Below are 17336 nucleotides of genomic sequence, written 5' to 3' on the forward strand. Positions count from 1 at the left end.
CAGTCAGAGGATCAAAATGAAAAAAGAATGAAAAGTGAAGAAAGCCTACAGGAGTTATGAGATACCATTACAAAAACAATATACACATTATGGAAATCCCAGGAGAGGAGAATGAGAAAGGAACAGAAAGTATATTTAAAGTGATATGTCTGAAAACTCCCCAAACAGACATCCAGACTCATGAGGCACAAAAGATCCCAAATAGATTGAACTAAAAAAGGGCTACACTGAAACACATTATAACTAAATTTTGAATGTAGTAAGAAGAAAGCAACACATCACATACAAGGGAACCCCCCCATAAGAGTATAGGCAGATTTCTCATAAGAAACTTAGAAGGCTAGGAGAGAATGGCATAAAACGTTCTAAATATTGAAAAAAAAGCCTGTCCACCAAGAATACTATAGCTGCCAAAATATGAAATGACAGATAAAGATTTTCCCAGACAAGTAATAGCTGAGGGAAACAAACAAAAACAAAAAAACACACCAGACCTGTCTTACAAGAAATTCAAAATGGCATTCTCAAGTAGAAATAAAAGGATGCTAATTATCATCGTAAAATCACATAAATGTACGTGCAAAACTCACTGGTAATGGTAAATATGTAGTCAAAGTCATATTCTCTAATACTGTAATGGTGATACGTAACTCACTTTTAAAATTTAAAAAACAAACATTTAAAAAATAGCTATATCTATAATTTGTTATTAGATACACAAAATAAAAAACATGTAAATTGTAACATTAATAACCTAAGATGTGAGAGGAAGAGAAGTAAAAGTAAAGTTTATGTATGCTATCAAAGTTAAGTTATTATTAGTTTAAAATAGGATGTTCTACATATAATATATTTTATGTAAGCCTCTGTTAACCACAAAGGAAAAGAATCTTTAATAGCTACACAAAAAGTTACAATAAAGCACTCAAAGCATATTGCTAAGAAAGTCATCAAATGACAAAAGAAGAGAAGGATAAGAAGCAAGGAAGAAAGGATCTACAAAACAATTAAAAAACCCCAATAAAATGGAGATAGTAAGTCCTTACCTATCAATAATTACTTTAGATGTAATGGATTAAATTCTCCAATCAAAAGACATGGAATAGCTAAATGAAGAAAAAAAAAATCAAGATCCAACAGTATGTTGCCTACAAGAGACTCACTTTAGCTTTAGAGGTACATGTGAACTGAGAGTAGAAGGATATAAAAAGATATGTCAAGAACATGGTAACCAAAAGAAAGCTGGGGCAGCTATACTTATATCAGCCTAGACTTTAAGCTAAAATTGGTCAAAAGAGGCAAGAGACAATGAAAAAGGGGTCAATCCATCAGAAAGACATAATAACTGAAAATATTTATGCACCCAATATTGGAGCACCTAAATATATAAAGCAAATACTAACAGAGATAAAAGGAGAAATAGGCAGCAATAAAATAATAGTTGGGGGGGGGGCTTCCCTAATGGTGCAGTGGTTGAGAGTCCACCTGCCGATGCAGGGGACACGGGTTCGTGCCCTGGTCCAGGAAGATCCCACATGCCATGGAGCGGCTGGGCCCATGAGCCATGGCTGCTAAGCCTGCGTGCCCGGAGCCTGTGCTCTGCAACGGGAGAGGCCACAACAGTGAGAGGCCCGCGTACCACACACACACACAAAAAAATAGTTGGGGACTTTAACACCCCACTCTCAACAATGGATAGATCATCCAGTCAGAGAATCAATAACAAATCAGAGATTTGAAAATTACCATAGACCCAATATACCTAACAGACACATACAGAGCATTCTGTACAACAAAAGTAGAATACACATTCTTTTCAAGCACACATAGAACATTTTCTAGCATAGCTCATATGTTAGACCACAAAACAAATCTCAGTAAATCTAAAGTAATTGAAATCATACCAAATGTCTTTTATGACCACAATGATATGAAATGAGAAATCAATAACAGGAAAGCTGGAAAATACACAAATGAATGGAAATTAAACAACATACTGTTGAACAACCAATGTATGAAAGAAGATATCAAAAGGGGAAAAAAAATTTCTTGAGACAAATGAAAATGGAAACACAACACACCAAAACTTAAGGGATAGAGCATAGGCCGTTTTGAGAGGAACATTTATACTGATAAATGCATACATCACAGAAGAAATAAGATCTCTAAAAAAAATCTAACAGTACACCTCAAGGAACTAGGAAAAAAACAGACTAAGTCCAAAATTAGCAGAAGGAAGAGAATAATAAAAATTAGAGCAGAAATAAATGAAATAGAGTACAAGGAAACAATAGAAAAGATTAATAAAACTAAGAATTGGTTCCTTGAAAAGATAAAATTGACAAAACATTAGACTAAGAAAACAAAAAAAAAGAGAGGACCCAAATAAATAAGATTATAAATGAAAGAGGAGACATTACAACTGATACCACAGAAATACAAAGAATCATAAGAGACTACGCTCAACAACTACAGCCAACAAACTGGACAACCTAGGAGAAATGGGTAAATTCCTAGAAATATACAACCTGTCAAGACTAAATCAGGAAGAAAAAGAAAATCTGAACAGACCAATTACTAGTAAGTAGATTAAACCAGAAGTCAAAACCTCCCAACAAGGAAAATCTAGGACCAGATGGTTTCAGTGATAAATTTTACCAAATGTTTAAAAAAGAATTAATATCAAGTCTTCTCAAACTCTTTCAAAAAACTGATGAGGGAACATTCCCAAACTCATTTTACAAGGCCAGCATTACCCTGACACCCAAGTTAGGTAAGGACAGCACAAGAAAAGAAAACTACAGGCCAACATCTCTGATGAATATAAATACAAAATTCTCAGAAAATACTAGAAAACTGAATTCAGCATCAAATTAAAAGGATCATACACCAGGATCAAATGGTATTCATCTCTGGGATGCAAGGATGGTTCAAGATACACAAATCAATATAATACATTATATCAATAGAATGAAAGATAAAAATCATATGCTCATCTCAATAGATGCAGAGAAGCACCTGACCAAATTCAACATCTATTTATGATAAAAAATCTCAACAAACTGTATATAGAAGGAACATTCTTCAACATAATAAAGGCCATATGACAAATCTGCAGCTAACATCATACTGAGTACTGAAAGACTGAAAGTTTTTTAAGATCAAGAACAAGATGAGGGTGCCCACTCTCATCATTCCTATTCAACACTTTATTGGAAGTCCTAGCCAATCAGGCAAGAAAAAGAAATAAAAGGCATCAGAACTGGAAAGGAAGAAGTAAAGTTCTATTTGTGGATGACATGATTATTTATATAAAGTCCTAAAGACTCCACCCAAAAACTGTTTGCTTTAATCAACAAATTCAATAAAGTTTCAGATACAAAATCAACATTAAAAAAATCACTACATTTTTATACACTAACAACAAATGATCTGAAAAAGAAATTAAAGAAACATCTCATTTACGATAGCATCAAAAACAAAAACAAAAACTTAGGAATAAATCTAACCAAGGAGGTGAAAGATCTCTACATTGAAAACTATAAAACATTGATGAAATAAATAAAAGAAGACACAAATAAACAGAAAGATATCTTGTGCTCATGGATTGAAAGAATTAATATTGTTAAAATGTCCATATTACCCAAAGCTATTTATAGGTTCAGTGCAATCTCTATGAAGATTCCAATGGCATTTTTTACAGAAATGGAAAAACAAATCTTAAAATTTGTTTGGAATCACAAAAGACACTGAATAGCCAAGGCAATCCTGAGAAAGAAGAGCCGGGGGCATCATATGTCCTGACTTCAAACAACATTACAAAGCTACAGTAATCAAAACAGTAAGGTACTGCCATAAAATAGACACATATACCAATGGAACAGAATCATAAGCAGAGAAATAAAGCCATGCATATATGATCAACTAATATTAGTAAAGAGGGTCAAGAATACTCATTGGAAAAAGAGTCTCTTCAGTAAATGGCAGTGGGAAAACTGGGTATTCACATGCAAAAGAAGGAAACTAGACCCGCGTCTTACACCACTCATAAAAATTAACTTGAAATGTATCAAATGTAAGACCTGAAACCATAAAACTCCTGGAAGAAAACAGAGGGACAGGGACTTCCCTGGTGACGCAGTGGTTAAGAATCCACCTGCCAATGCAGGGGACATGGGTTCGATCCCTGGTCCGGGAAGATCCTACATGCTGCGGAGCTGCTAAGCTTGTGAGCCACAACTACTGAGCCAGAGTTCTAGAGCCCATGAGCCACAACTACTGAGCCTGCATGCCACAACTACTGAAGCCTGAGCACCTAGAGCCTGTGCTCTGCAACAAGAGAAGCCCCCACTCGACACAACTAGAGAAAGCCTGCGCACAGAAATGAAGACCCAATGCAACCAAAAATAAAATTAGAAAATAAAAACAAATTAAAAATAAATAAACATTAAAAAATAAATAATAAAAAATTTTTAAAAAGCAGCTGAAATTAAAAAAGAAAACATAGGTACACAGCTCCTTGACATTGGTCTTGGCAATGATTTCTGTGATATGACACCAAAAGCATATGCAACAAAAGCAAAAACAAATGGGCCTACATCAACTAAAAAGCTCTATACAGCAAAGGAAGACATCAACAAAATTAAATGGCAACCTACAAAGTGGGAAGAAATATTTTCAAAGCACTATCTGATAAGGGGGTTAATATCCAAAATATGTAAGGAATGCATATAACTCAATAGCAAACACACACACACACACAGACACACAGACACACACACACACACACACACAGGATTCAATTAAAAAAATGGCAAAGGACCTGAATAGACATTTTTTCAAAGAAGATATTCAAATGGCTGACAGGTACAAGACAAGCTGTTCAGCACCACTAATCATCCAGGAAATGCAAATCAAAACCACAATGAGATATCACCTTACACCTGTTAGAACAGCTATTATCAAAAATACAGGAAATGACAAGTTTTGATGAGGATGTGGAAAAAAGGGAACCCTTGTGCACCTTTGGAGGGAATGTAAATTGGTAGAGCCCCTATGGAAAACAGTATCAAGGTTGCTCAAAAAACTAAAAATAGAACTATCATACGTGTAGCAATTCTACTTCTAGGCATATATCCGAAGAAAACGAAATCACTATCTCAAAGAGACATCTGCACTCCCACGTTCATTGCAGCGTTATTTACGATAGCCAAGACATGGAAACAGCCTATGTGTCCATAGATAGGTAACTGGATAAAGAAAATGTGACATATATAAAATTATACATATAATTTAATATTATTATTAAATACTAAATATTACTATACAATATATAATACTAATATTATTTACTATATATATATAATTTAATATTATCCAGCCATGAAAAAAGAAGGAAATCCTATCATTTTTGACAACACAGATAAACCTCGAGGACATTATACTAAGGGAAATAAGTCAGACAGAGAAAGACTTACTGTATGTTCTCACTTATATGTGAAATCTAATAAAACCAAACTCATAGAAACTGAGAACCCATTAGTGGTTATAGAGATAGGAGGTTAGAGGTGGGGCAATGAGTGATGGTGGTCGGAAGGCACAAAGTTCCAGTTATAAGATGATAATTGTGATTACAGTTAACAATACCATATTGTATAATTGAAAGCTGCTAAGAGAGTAGATCTTAAAAGTTCTAATTACAAGAAAAAAAGTTGTGTAGCTATGTGCAGTGATGGATGTTAGCTAAACACTGTGGTGATCATTTTGTGTGTGTGTGTGTCTGTATAATCACCTTAAACTTATGCAATATTATATGTCAATTATATCTCAATGAAACTGAAAGAAAGAATAAAAAAGAAATATCTTAAAAAACCAAATGTCAACGTTAAAAAAAACAAACTGGAAGGCTCAAGATGGGATGCTACAAAATTTAGGCAGCTGTTCTCTATGCAATAGTTGTTACCACATCATTGCAAGAAAAAAACAGGTTAAGTAATAGTTTATGTGACACTTTTTATATCTGTCTTTCTTAAAATGAAAATATTTCCCTGCTTACTTAAATGTATTGCTCATGCAAGGCATGTAAACAACGAAATAAGAAATTAATTGAATCTTCCTTAAAACACTTGCTTTCTATAAAAAGTATGGACTGCTCTAGTCATTCCATTAAAACTGCAAGGCTGTGCCTTTACTAAAAAGACAGTCTTGAACACATTCTCTTAGAGATCTGTTTATTTTTATTACATGCAACACAATGATTCACTGGTAAAGCCGGTGAAATTGGGCTTAGAATTTTCATTTTTATTTTTACTCTTCTCCATTTCCTTTGTAATATGCAAACATGCTTACAAAAGGTGACAGTTTTGATCTTGGGTAATTCCCACTATCAGTGATGCTATACTTTCACCAAAATTCCTATTTCTTTGAAATAAAATTTAAGAAAACAATAAAAAGGAAAGGAAGGTACAAACATAGGGAAGGAAAGAAAAAATAAGAGGAGGTGGGACAGGAAATCTTACCCACAAGTAGGAACAGGATTAAAAAAAAGAAAGAATCATTTATTGAGTTGAAAGAAAAGACTAATGTGTCTTTTTCTGTCTCTCTCTCTTCCTTGCTTTCCTTCCTCCCCTACTCCCTCTCTCCTTCCTTCCTTCCTTTTTTCAGTGTAGGAATTTCCTTTTTATCTCCACAGAATCTGAAAGGTTTCCTCCTATACTTCTACCATCTATATTGGGCTAGAATTCAAGGTCAAATGCTTGATTTTTCTCAACTAAGAGATAAGTGGAGGCAATGAATAACCAGTGAGTTGAGCAGAAATGCAAGAAATGAGCCCCTTACCTGTCACTTCACAAGTCAATGCAACACTCTGTTTCTCTTTTACCTTCACATCTTCAAATGTATTTTCACCCACAATGTGAGGTGGTACTAAAAAAAAAAAAGACAGAAAAAGTAACAGTTCTAACAGCAGAATGGTTATTTATAGGCATCTATTTTCATATTTTTTATTAGGCTGTACCCTTTAAAACAATCCCTCCAAATTCTCATTATTATTTGTTTACTAGAATGTTATATTGTTTGATCAATTCTAAGATATACTATAAAGTTATATGTCATAAATTCAATTATAATGAATTTTATTGTATGTAAATCATAAATATGTCAACAAGTCAAAGAGTAACAAAATCTATTAGACACATTTCTCCCTCTATAACTCTGATAAGCACTCACATTAAACAAGTTATCAGAGTCTTAGAACATTGTTGAACAATTGTGAACTGATAAGACATGGCATTTCAGCCATTTTAATCCAACTGATTACGTACAAACCATTCTAACATTGAATTCTTGCCAAGAGTGACAGTCCAGGGGCCAAAGAATACATAAATGTAAGTTCAAGCTGCAGATAAATTTTAACTCTGCTTCCAGAATGTATTTAAGACAATTTTATTTTGTCTAGATATTATAAGTTATATAAATACCTAATACTGAAAGCCCAAAGGTTTTTCTTTCTTCACCAGCTGCATTCCTTACAACACAAGTATACTGGCCAGCATCTTCCATTCTGGTCTGCATCAACCGCAGAGTCCTTCCTCCTGGAGAAGCAAACCACCAGATGACGCAAAAAGAAATCTGTAACTTTACAAGTTAGCCGTGTAGTGCTGAATTTTGGGAAAATTTAATCAATTCACTTCAAAGGCCTTTAAAATGCATTTATGTCAAGCTTTTAAAAAATATCACATGTTTTAAGGCTATATGAAGCAGAATAGATAATTCAGAAGAAATTTCTGATTTAATGGATAAAAAAAGTTAATACAAACCTAGGTGACAGCAAGTAAGAAATGGAGTTTCACAGAGGTACTGTTTGAACATAATCTTGAAAGGTAAGTATTCTTTAACACAGAGAGGAGTTAAGAGACACCGCTGTAGGTAGAGTATGAATGAGGATCTAGAGGTAGAAAGTAGATGAGAGGTGTGGCACCTAAAACAGAACAGGCGGAGAAAACAGTGAGAGATGAGACTAGTTGGAGTATGACCAGATTCTGTGGGCCTTCGAATGCTATGCTAAGGAATTTAGACTTTACTGTGTTCACTAAAGGCTATGGAAGTACATAAACAAAAAAGTCATGCTCTGATTCGTGCTTTAGAAAAACAACTGTGACAGGATGTTTACGAAAAGATTCCCAGTTTGCAGTGGAACACATGAACTGGGAACGTTAGAAAGAGGACCACACCAACTACCCAGATTGGGATGACATCAATATACAAGGGATGAATGGAACCATGAAGACTGACTACCAGTTTTCAATTGGGTTTCATGGAATTCTAGAACTATTTATATCAAAGTTTATGAGGGTCACTTTGTTCATCAGCACGACTCTGATTTTGTTCCTCTTTATATTTTGAACTTCTATGTAATGAAGAAAGATTCTGGTAGACTGGGAATGAAACTGATATGCTGAAGGGTGTAATTTGGAGGAAAACGCCTATTAAGGACCAAGGAAGAGGAGCCAGCAGATGAGACTGAAACAAAGCTGGCAGAGAACAAAGAGACACACTGAGAGAGTAGAGTCCTTGAGGACACGGGGAGGGGGAAGGGTAAGCTGGGACGAAGTGAGAGAGTGGCATGGACATATATACACTTTGTGTGCTTTGTGTCCACCTAGAGGGTGGGATAGGGAGGGTGGGAGATACAAGGGGGAGGGGATATGGGGATATATATATATATATATGTATAGCTGATTCACTTTGTTACACAGCAGAAACTAACACACCATTGTAAAGCAATTATACTCTAATAAAGATGTTTAAAAAAAAGTGTAAATCATTTCTTAGGTTTTGTAATAATTTTCCACTCGGTGTATTTTTGCTTAGTACCTTGAATTTGAACTAAAAACACTGACATGGTTAAACATAAAATTTTCATGTAAATATTCACCTGGATCTGAATTTATCAGGAGTTTCCATCTGCTTTATGTTTTTATAAACACAAGCCCTCATTGAGCTTTTCCTATAAGCAACCTACTCATCCTCAAACCAATGAAAGGTGAACTTAGTAATATCTTATTTAGACAGACAAGACTGATTATCTAAACTCAGTCTTTTTCCCCAGTTGAATTTAAGTAAGCAAAGTTGAATACAGAAATTCCCTAAACATGTCAAAAAACTTATGTTAATTAGGAAAGGATTCAAAAGCACTCACTGCTACTTCAGATTAGTGAGACCATAATACGATTCCAGTTGAGAGATATTAAAAAAATACAACGTTTATGAGTCATTGCTGGCTCTGCAAACCTCAACCTCATAAATCTCATGATCTTTCCTTTCTCTTTGTTTCCTGGTCCTCTCCCTTATTGCAGTGAAAGACAAAAAAGGGTTGGACAGTAAATTATACTTAGATGGAGACATTTCTCGTACCTATTAAATTTTTATAGCAGCTATCTGTTCTTGGCAGATAACTTCATAACAATGATAGGCCCTTCAACAAAGTACTTCTTTCAGAAAAGCCTGACTTAATGTCTCAGGAGGACTAATCTTAATGAAACAGAAATGTGCAGCCGATCAAGGAACAAGCGAGTCATACGCCATTCATCTGATTCTCAGTCATCGATTGCACAACACACATGTTCAGACTGTAAAACTGAATGACTCTTCTGGCAGCGCCACAAGGTGAAGTACATTTAATGTGTTCGCTCTGGGATCTCCAGCTGCTAGTCAAACAAAACAAAGCTATACAATAAAACCAAAACACTACTCCTGTGGATCTATAATAAGCCAGAGTACCTAATTTTATCTTGCCTTTTTCATTTCCAGGAACCCTGATGTAGTTATTACATTTAAAAAGAGTTCCTACTTTTTCAGCAATTGAGAATTAAAAAAAAACACAATAATATAAGGGTGACTATAAGAGAAGAAGATAATGTGTTCAGGTTTTTGGTAACCAAACTGCAATGAAATCTTTGCCATCAGTATGCATTCCTTAAGATCAACAGAGGCAGGCAGTCCTTCAAAAATGAAAGCATTATAGGACATAGGAAAGTCTCTTAGGATAGGGAAACCCAAATCTTTTACCAGGTTGTCTATGGCAAATAATAACAAACATGTATTGGATGCTTAGGATATAAGCAGGCACTGTGTTAGCTGCTTTACACATATTAACTCATCATTACAAAACCCCCTAAGAGGCAAATGCCACTAGTATCCTCACTTTACAAGTGAAGAACTGAAGTTAGCAAAGTTAAGAAACTTGCCTGAGGTTATAAATCTAGTATTATAGGCAATAGATATAATAATTATAGCAATGTACATTCCTCATTAAGCCCCTATCATTTACAGACCAAGATCTTGAAGAAACAGAGGGACCTTAGGCTATTTAGACCTAATTCAAATACTAGGAAAGTATGTTTTCTGAAAAAGCCTCCAAAAGTGAGAATTTAAACTTTGAACAACTTTAGGGGCAAGGAGCTTGTTACCTCCTAACATAGCTCATCTTGACTTTCAACAATACAAATATTTTTTAAAGTTGTTTGTATTCAGACCGAAATCTGTCCCTAGAATTTTCCATACACTGGTATTACTTGGCACTAGACGGAACCAACATCATCTTTTCTAAGCCATGGCTCTTCAAGTATTTAAATGTAATTTTCACTATGTTGTCATGAGTTACACAAGGTTTATTTTTTCAGGTTAAATAGAATTGGACGTATAGTTTACTTTGCAATCATTTGCCATCATGGTTATCCTCCTTCGAAAATACTGTCAATAAATCCTTCTTCTCGTCTTCCTAATGAGTAAGTTAAATCCACAATACAACTGGTGTTTTACTTGTTTTATCGGTGAAAATATATTTTATTCATGTGGCAAAACATTGCATCTGTTTTCATGACAAACACATTATATTGTTAATGCACACTCAATACCCAAAGCAATTCAGAGATCTTTTCATAGGAAGAATTCTGAAGCTATATCTCACCCTAATTTTCACCATTGGTTTCTGAATGTGAGTGCAGGAGTTTACTTAACTTTCATTTTGTTAGGTTTAATTCAAACGTTCCAGAGTGAGGTGTGTTTGAATTTGGATGCCTTCATTCAACACATTAGGTATTCTTCTAAATATCCAAGCTTTTTATTACCCATAAACTTGGCAAGATTATTTTCTTAGTCTGTACCCAAATTATTACTGAAAGGGGCCAAGTGCAGATTCTTGTGGCATGCCCCAAGACACCTCTCTCGACACTTACACTGATCCATAAAGAATAAGCTAATAGATTTTCCTACATAATTAGATAAGGAATAAGAGGAATATCTTTTTTACAATAATGATAAAATCTTAGCTCACTTAAAACTATTCCATCTTGGAAATATAAATCTCACTCAGATTAGAGTTGTGAAAAAATTTAAACTCGTGGTTATAGAAATTGTTATATAACATTATTCACTCTAGGCTCTGGCTTCAAGTATTTCTTTTCATTCTTCACTTTTCAGATTGGCTGGTACTCATTCCAGCATGAATGCTCTGACATCCCCATGATTTAAGTAATAAGCGAGTGCAAAGATTTCTTTGTCAAAAGGATATAGAGATATTTAGAGATTTTCCCCATTGTCATATAGCTTCTGATGTCCTAAAATTTTTTCTTAATATGATCAGTGGGGATTATAGTAAGCAGCTAGATCATAAAGAAAAAAAGAAGACATGGAGTTATGAGAAATTAAGGAGAAACTGTGGCCACAGGAAGCTAATCAGGTTACCAGGTTACAAGAATTTCTAATACCTGAGAGAATTCTCAGAGAACTGCTAAAGTTGACAGGACACCCATCTTTAAGCCAGGTAATTGAAGGCAGGGGAATTCCTGAAGCTTCACAAGTTAGGGACACTGAGTTTTTTTCCACCACACTGATATTTTCAGGTGTCCTGTGGTTTCCTATGATGCTTGGAGGGGCTGTAAGACAAAACAAAACAAACAAGAAATGGAAAGGAGGGTGGTTAGTACGTAACAAACACCAAATTCTAAACAGTTTATTCTTAAAAATAAGGCTTCCATTTTCTAGTCAACAGTAAGCAAAATAAGCAATCACAAGATGATGACGACGACGACGAGGACAACACTCCTGGAAGTAAAAATGCCACTTCTTCCTCACTAATAGCAACATATGACTTTAAAAAAAATTTTTTTGTTTATTTTATTTATTTATTTTTGGCTGCGTTGGGTCTTAGTTGCAGCACTCGGGCTCTTCGTTGCAGCATGCGAGCTTCTCTCAAGTTGTGGCGTGGGATTTCTCTCTCTAGTTGTGGTGCAAGGGCTCCAGGTTATGTGGGCTCTGTAGTTGTGGTGCGCGGGCTCCAGAGCACGTGGGCTCTGTAGTTTGCGGCATGTGGGCTTCGCCAGTTGAGGTGCCCGGGCTCAGGAGTTGTGGCACGTGGGCTTAGTTGCCCCATGGCATGTGGGATCTTAGTTCCCTGACCAGGGATCAAGCCTGCATCTGCTGCATTGGAAGGTGGATTCTTTACCACTGGACCACCAGGGAAGTCCCCAAATGACTTTCATATTGTTATTCTAACAGTGGTGAATGATTTTCTGTGAGTCACTCGTCTTTTCTGGTAATATGGATTCATGACTTTCTTATAGGCAGAATTTTCTAACAAAGAATTCTAGTATTAAAAATTAAAAACAGGGCTTCCCTGGTGGCACAGTGGTTGAGAGGTCCGCCTGCCGATGCAGGGGACACAGGTTCGTGCCCTGGTCTGGGAGGATCCCGCATGCCGCGGAGCGGCTGGGCCCGTGAGCCATGGCCGCTGGGCCTGCGCGTCCGGAGCCTGTGCTCCGCAACGGGAGAGGCCACAGCGGTGAGAGGCCCGCGTACCGCAAAAATAAATAAATAAATAAATAAAAAATAAAAACAATCGAACAAATTAGAAGCTCAAAACCTCGTGAAACACACCAGCTTTCATGTTATCTATACTAACCACATTTTTGTTCCTTGGGCTAGTTGTTTCCTTGCTGGTTTTTTCCTTATTTTCACCCCAATCCAGCTCATGGAGACAAATGTGGTTTCAACTAGAATAGGAGCAGTAGAGTTGATGGGACTTAGTGACACCAGATATGAGAAAAAGAGGAGTCAAGGATGATTCCTAGGTGTTTCCCTTGCTCATTCACATTAGGGGGTGGGATTGGCACAATCACCCATGAGAGAGTGTGGATAGAGAAGCAGGTATTGCCCATTTCAGAGCCTTGGGGCATTCTAACACTACAGTCTGGAAGAGTAGGGGGAAACAATAAGAGAGGTTGAGAGGAAGGAGTTGCCTGAGAGTTAGAGACCAACCAAGAGGGGCAGGGGTGGGGCAGTTCCAGAAGCCTAGAAAAGACATGAGTGACCAGCTCCTCGGGGTCAAATATGCCTTGTGAATGCAAAAATGTGAGACACACAAAGTGGGTTGAGAAGACGGGTTTGGGCAATGAGCAGAGTAGAATCAGGATAGTCTGAGGATAGAGTGACAAGTCACATTGACCCAACAGGCCTGGACAAGTGCAAGGGCTGGGTCAGAGAAGAACCACTGTTAAAACCCAATTAAGCCAGCACTGGAACATAGATAAAACAAGGCTACACAGAGGCCTTGAGTTCTTCTATGTCCCTCATTAGCCCCAGGGAAAGTTACCCCTCCGTCATGTTTTCCTTCTGCACAGAGTAGGGACAGTGACACCCTCCACTTTCAATGGACTTGCAGAATTGAAGTACATGGAAGATTGAGCCAACTGGAATTTAGCATAATCTGAGACCTTGATTTCTCAACATCAGTCTTGCCTAGGAAATTTTATGACAGAAATTCTTGTTAATACAACTGACCTAAATGTCCCTCCCTAGAGAACTGATCAAATAAAGTATGAAACATTCAAATAATGAAATAGTAAGCACCTGTTAAAAAGAATGAAAAAACCACAACCTAACAAAATGATACATAGGACTGATTCCTTTTCAGTCTCTAGCTTTGGTTTACACATTGGCTGCAAACTACAAGATATTAATACTGGACTTTGTGCATGTTCTAACTGGATTTAAGTTACAAGACCATGTCTATTAGATTTACCATTTCTATAGATTTTAAAAATGCAATTCAAGTTGTATGCATACAAATAGGTATCCCTGAGTACATGTATGTTTGGTCCATTCCTATGGACATTTATTGCTCATTACTTAGAATTTTAAAGCTGACTTCAGTACAACTTATGCCCATCTGATGCTCAGTCAGTAAGCTCTAAGGAACCTAGACTTACACTAGCCAAGTCAGCTAATGTGGAAAACATAGAATTATGGAATGTTACTTGGGATAGCACTGGATCAAAAGTACTTGAAGAAGATAATTATCTACTTTACTATGTGCTTTCCTAAAAGAATATCCAATATATGCTTATTTCAGCAAGGTAAGATATGGAAGGTCAGGCATAGTAGGAGGAGTGATGAGACTGATCTAAAGAAGTGGTGCAAATGTAGAAAATAATCGACTATAAATAAAAGACTCAACACTTGAGGTCTATATCTCCCATCCAGGAGGCTATAGATTATATCAGCCAGTGAATGGACCTATTGAGCCTGTTTATACTTACTGTGTACACTTAAGTCATATTTTCTGTCAGTCATTCCTGCTATATTCACAGCAACACACACATAACGGCCTGTGTCAGACACATGGACATTCTTCAGTTGAAGGATATGACCTTCATCCGTTACTTCCATTCCCCTTCCCTTAGTTAAAGGGCGGCCATCTTTCATCCAGGTCACTGTCGGTTGAGGAATACCCTCCACCTCACACTCTAAGGAAATGCTCTTCCCTCGAGTTACGATGATTTCAGTAGGGTGGCTGCCACTGTTGGCTATAGTTGGTCGAACTGGGGAAAAAAAAGAAAAGAATAGGAAATGTTTGCCTTAAGTCTTATATAAGAATTTTCATCACGCAAAGTTAAATTCTTTTTTTTTTTTTTTTGAAAGAAAATGCTTTATTGTTTCTTGTGGTCATACAAGCAGTACAAATTTACAGCAAAACAAAAATCACAAAATTCAGAAAAGTATAAAGCTCACTCACCATGCTATAATCGAATATACCCACTGAAAACATTTAGGTCTTCAGGAAACCAACCATTACAAAATGAAATTTAAGAAAACCTACTAAGCGCAATAACATAAAAACAAATATCTAGGAATAATATGATAAAACATACTAAATTCATTTTTGATGTCAAAAAATTAGCTACTAAAGAAAAGACCCAGGACTAATAGACATGGCATTGCTGTACTGAGAGGTAGAATTCTCCAATGTACCTAAATGGGTTCATAACTAAAATAAAGCTATCAATATAGTAAGGAAAGAATACTGCATTAGCTACTTTCCCTGCTTTTGAGAAGTTATACAACTATTTGAATTATCATTTGTAGCTCTAACCCAGGGAAGTCTTCTAGTACTAATTTTAAAGTAGATATGATAGCCTAGCTCATGACCTAATGTCTGTTACCAATTCCTTTCTTCCCTTCACTAGAGGAGTTGGAAAAGCTGAGACTTTCTCAGCCTTCTTTGGAAATTGAGGTGACCTCAGGAATCACTGTAGACCTAAAAAGTCTAAATGGAAGTCTGCTGGCAGGGGTGAGGTGAGGGGGTGGGTTTGGGAAATTTTTTGCTCTCCTGCCGAAAGAGAAAGATACCATTCCTTTCCCTTCCCACACTGCCTTCAATGTGGACTTGATACTACAAATGCAGCAACCATTTTCAGATAACAAAGGAAGGACCAGGAGGATCCTAGATCTCTTGTCCTGGTAAGAGTAAGGTGCTGACCAACTCCAGTGACTGCCAGCCTCAGGCTTCTCATTATGTGAGAAAATAAACCTCTATTTGTTTAAGCCACTGATGGCCAGTGATTCTGTAACTTTATAGCTAAATTCACCTAGTGGATACCGATTCCAAGAAAGAAGATTAAACCAACTCAAATACACATGTGTGTGGGAAAGAAAATGGACCAGTGTTAGTAATCCTGTGTTCCAGGGCCAATCCTGTCACATACAAGCCATGTGACCTCAGCTGGTCACGGAAACTTCTCTGGGCTTAAGTTTCCACATACTTTTTTTTTTTTTTTTTTTTTTTTTTTTTGCGGTACACGGGCCTCTCACTGTTGTGGCCCCTCACCGTTGCGGAGCACAGGCTCCGGACACGCAGGCTCAGCGGCCATGGCTCACGGGCCCAGCTGCTCCGCAGCATGTGGGATCTTCCCGGACTGGGGCATGAACCCGTGTCCCCTGCATCGGCAGGCGGACTCTCAACCACTGCGCCACCAGGGAAGCCCTCCACATACATTTTGGAGGCAATATTTTTGTCTCATACCACAGCTATGTAAAGATTAAATGAGGTAATGTAAATATTTCAAATACTTTAAAATCTTATATAAATTAAATATTCTTTACAATGAGATATTTTTACATACTGTAAATGTACCCTATGGTACAATGCCATCTTCTCCATTCTGCACATACACTATCCTGCCCCCCAAAAGTTACAGCCACATTGATATATCTGCCAGCAGCAAGCTGATGCAGATGTTCAGCTGTATTGCTGAATAAATAACAGCTAGAAATAAGTAATTACTCTTTATTATGTCAGCACAATTAAAATTTGTGGGTCTTATGAAAGGTATAGTTGTCCCTGGGTATCCACAGGGGACTGGTTCCAGGACACCCTCAAATACCCAAATGCTCAAGTCCATTCTATATAAAATGGCATAGTATTTGCATATAAGCTATGTACATCCTCCCTTGTACTTTAAATCATCACTAGATTAGTTATAATACTTAATACAATGTAAATACTGTGTAAATAGTTGTAAATACAATGTAAATGCTATGTAAACAGTTGCCTGGTGCGTGGAAATTCAATTTTTGCTTTTTGTAACTTTTTGGATTTTTTAAAAATATTTTTCAATCTGCAGTTGGTTGAATCCATGGATGCAGAATCTGCGGATATGGACAGCCAATTACATACTATAACCATACTACTTTGAATGACTCTTAAAGATATGAAGAAAAAGTAAAAGGGAAGGATGGAGAGGTTTTTTAAAAAAAATTGTGCCAAAGCCTGGCTAACTAATAACTTACTGTAAACTTGCAGATTGTAGTCTTTCTTTGCTGTTCCAGCAACATTTGATGCCACACATGTATAGAGCCCTGCATCAGATTCTTCTGCAACTGAAATCTGCAATTGCCTGCCTCCAGATAAAGTTCTGACCCGCCCTGCAGAATCAGCCAGCACTGGGGAGCCTGCAAAGAAAACCAAGTGGCAGAATGTGAAGTATAAATGTAAGGTG

The 17336-nt window shown here is 36.7% G+C and overlaps 1 protein-coding gene across 1 annotated transcript in view; it reads right to left on the reverse strand.

Moving 5' to 3' along the window:
* Window positions 1-17336, reverse strand: part of HMCN1 (hemicentin 1) — a 528232-nt gene that overhangs the window by 176328 nt on the left and 334568 nt on the right. Inside the window, exons 44-48 of the mRNA XM_022593376.3 lie at window positions 17128-17289; window positions 14598-14879; window positions 11769-11936; window positions 7479-7592; window positions 6838-6924 (exon numbers count right to left, since the gene is read on the reverse strand). Coding sequence (XP_022449084.2) covers window positions 6838-6924; window positions 7479-7592; window positions 11769-11936; window positions 14598-14879; window positions 17128-17289 — 813 coding nt within the window. The remainder of the gene's footprint in view (window positions 1-6837; window positions 6925-7478; window positions 7593-11768; window positions 11937-14597; window positions 14880-17127; window positions 17290-17336) is intronic.

Source organism: Delphinapterus leucas, chromosome 1, assembly GCF_059928025.1.
Source record: "Delphinapterus leucas isolate spDelLeu-1000000601 "Yukka" chromosome 1, BTC_Dleu_Yukka2, whole genome shotgun sequence".
Taxonomy (NCBI): Eukaryota; Metazoa; Chordata; class Mammalia; order Artiodactyla; family Monodontidae; genus Delphinapterus; species Delphinapterus leucas.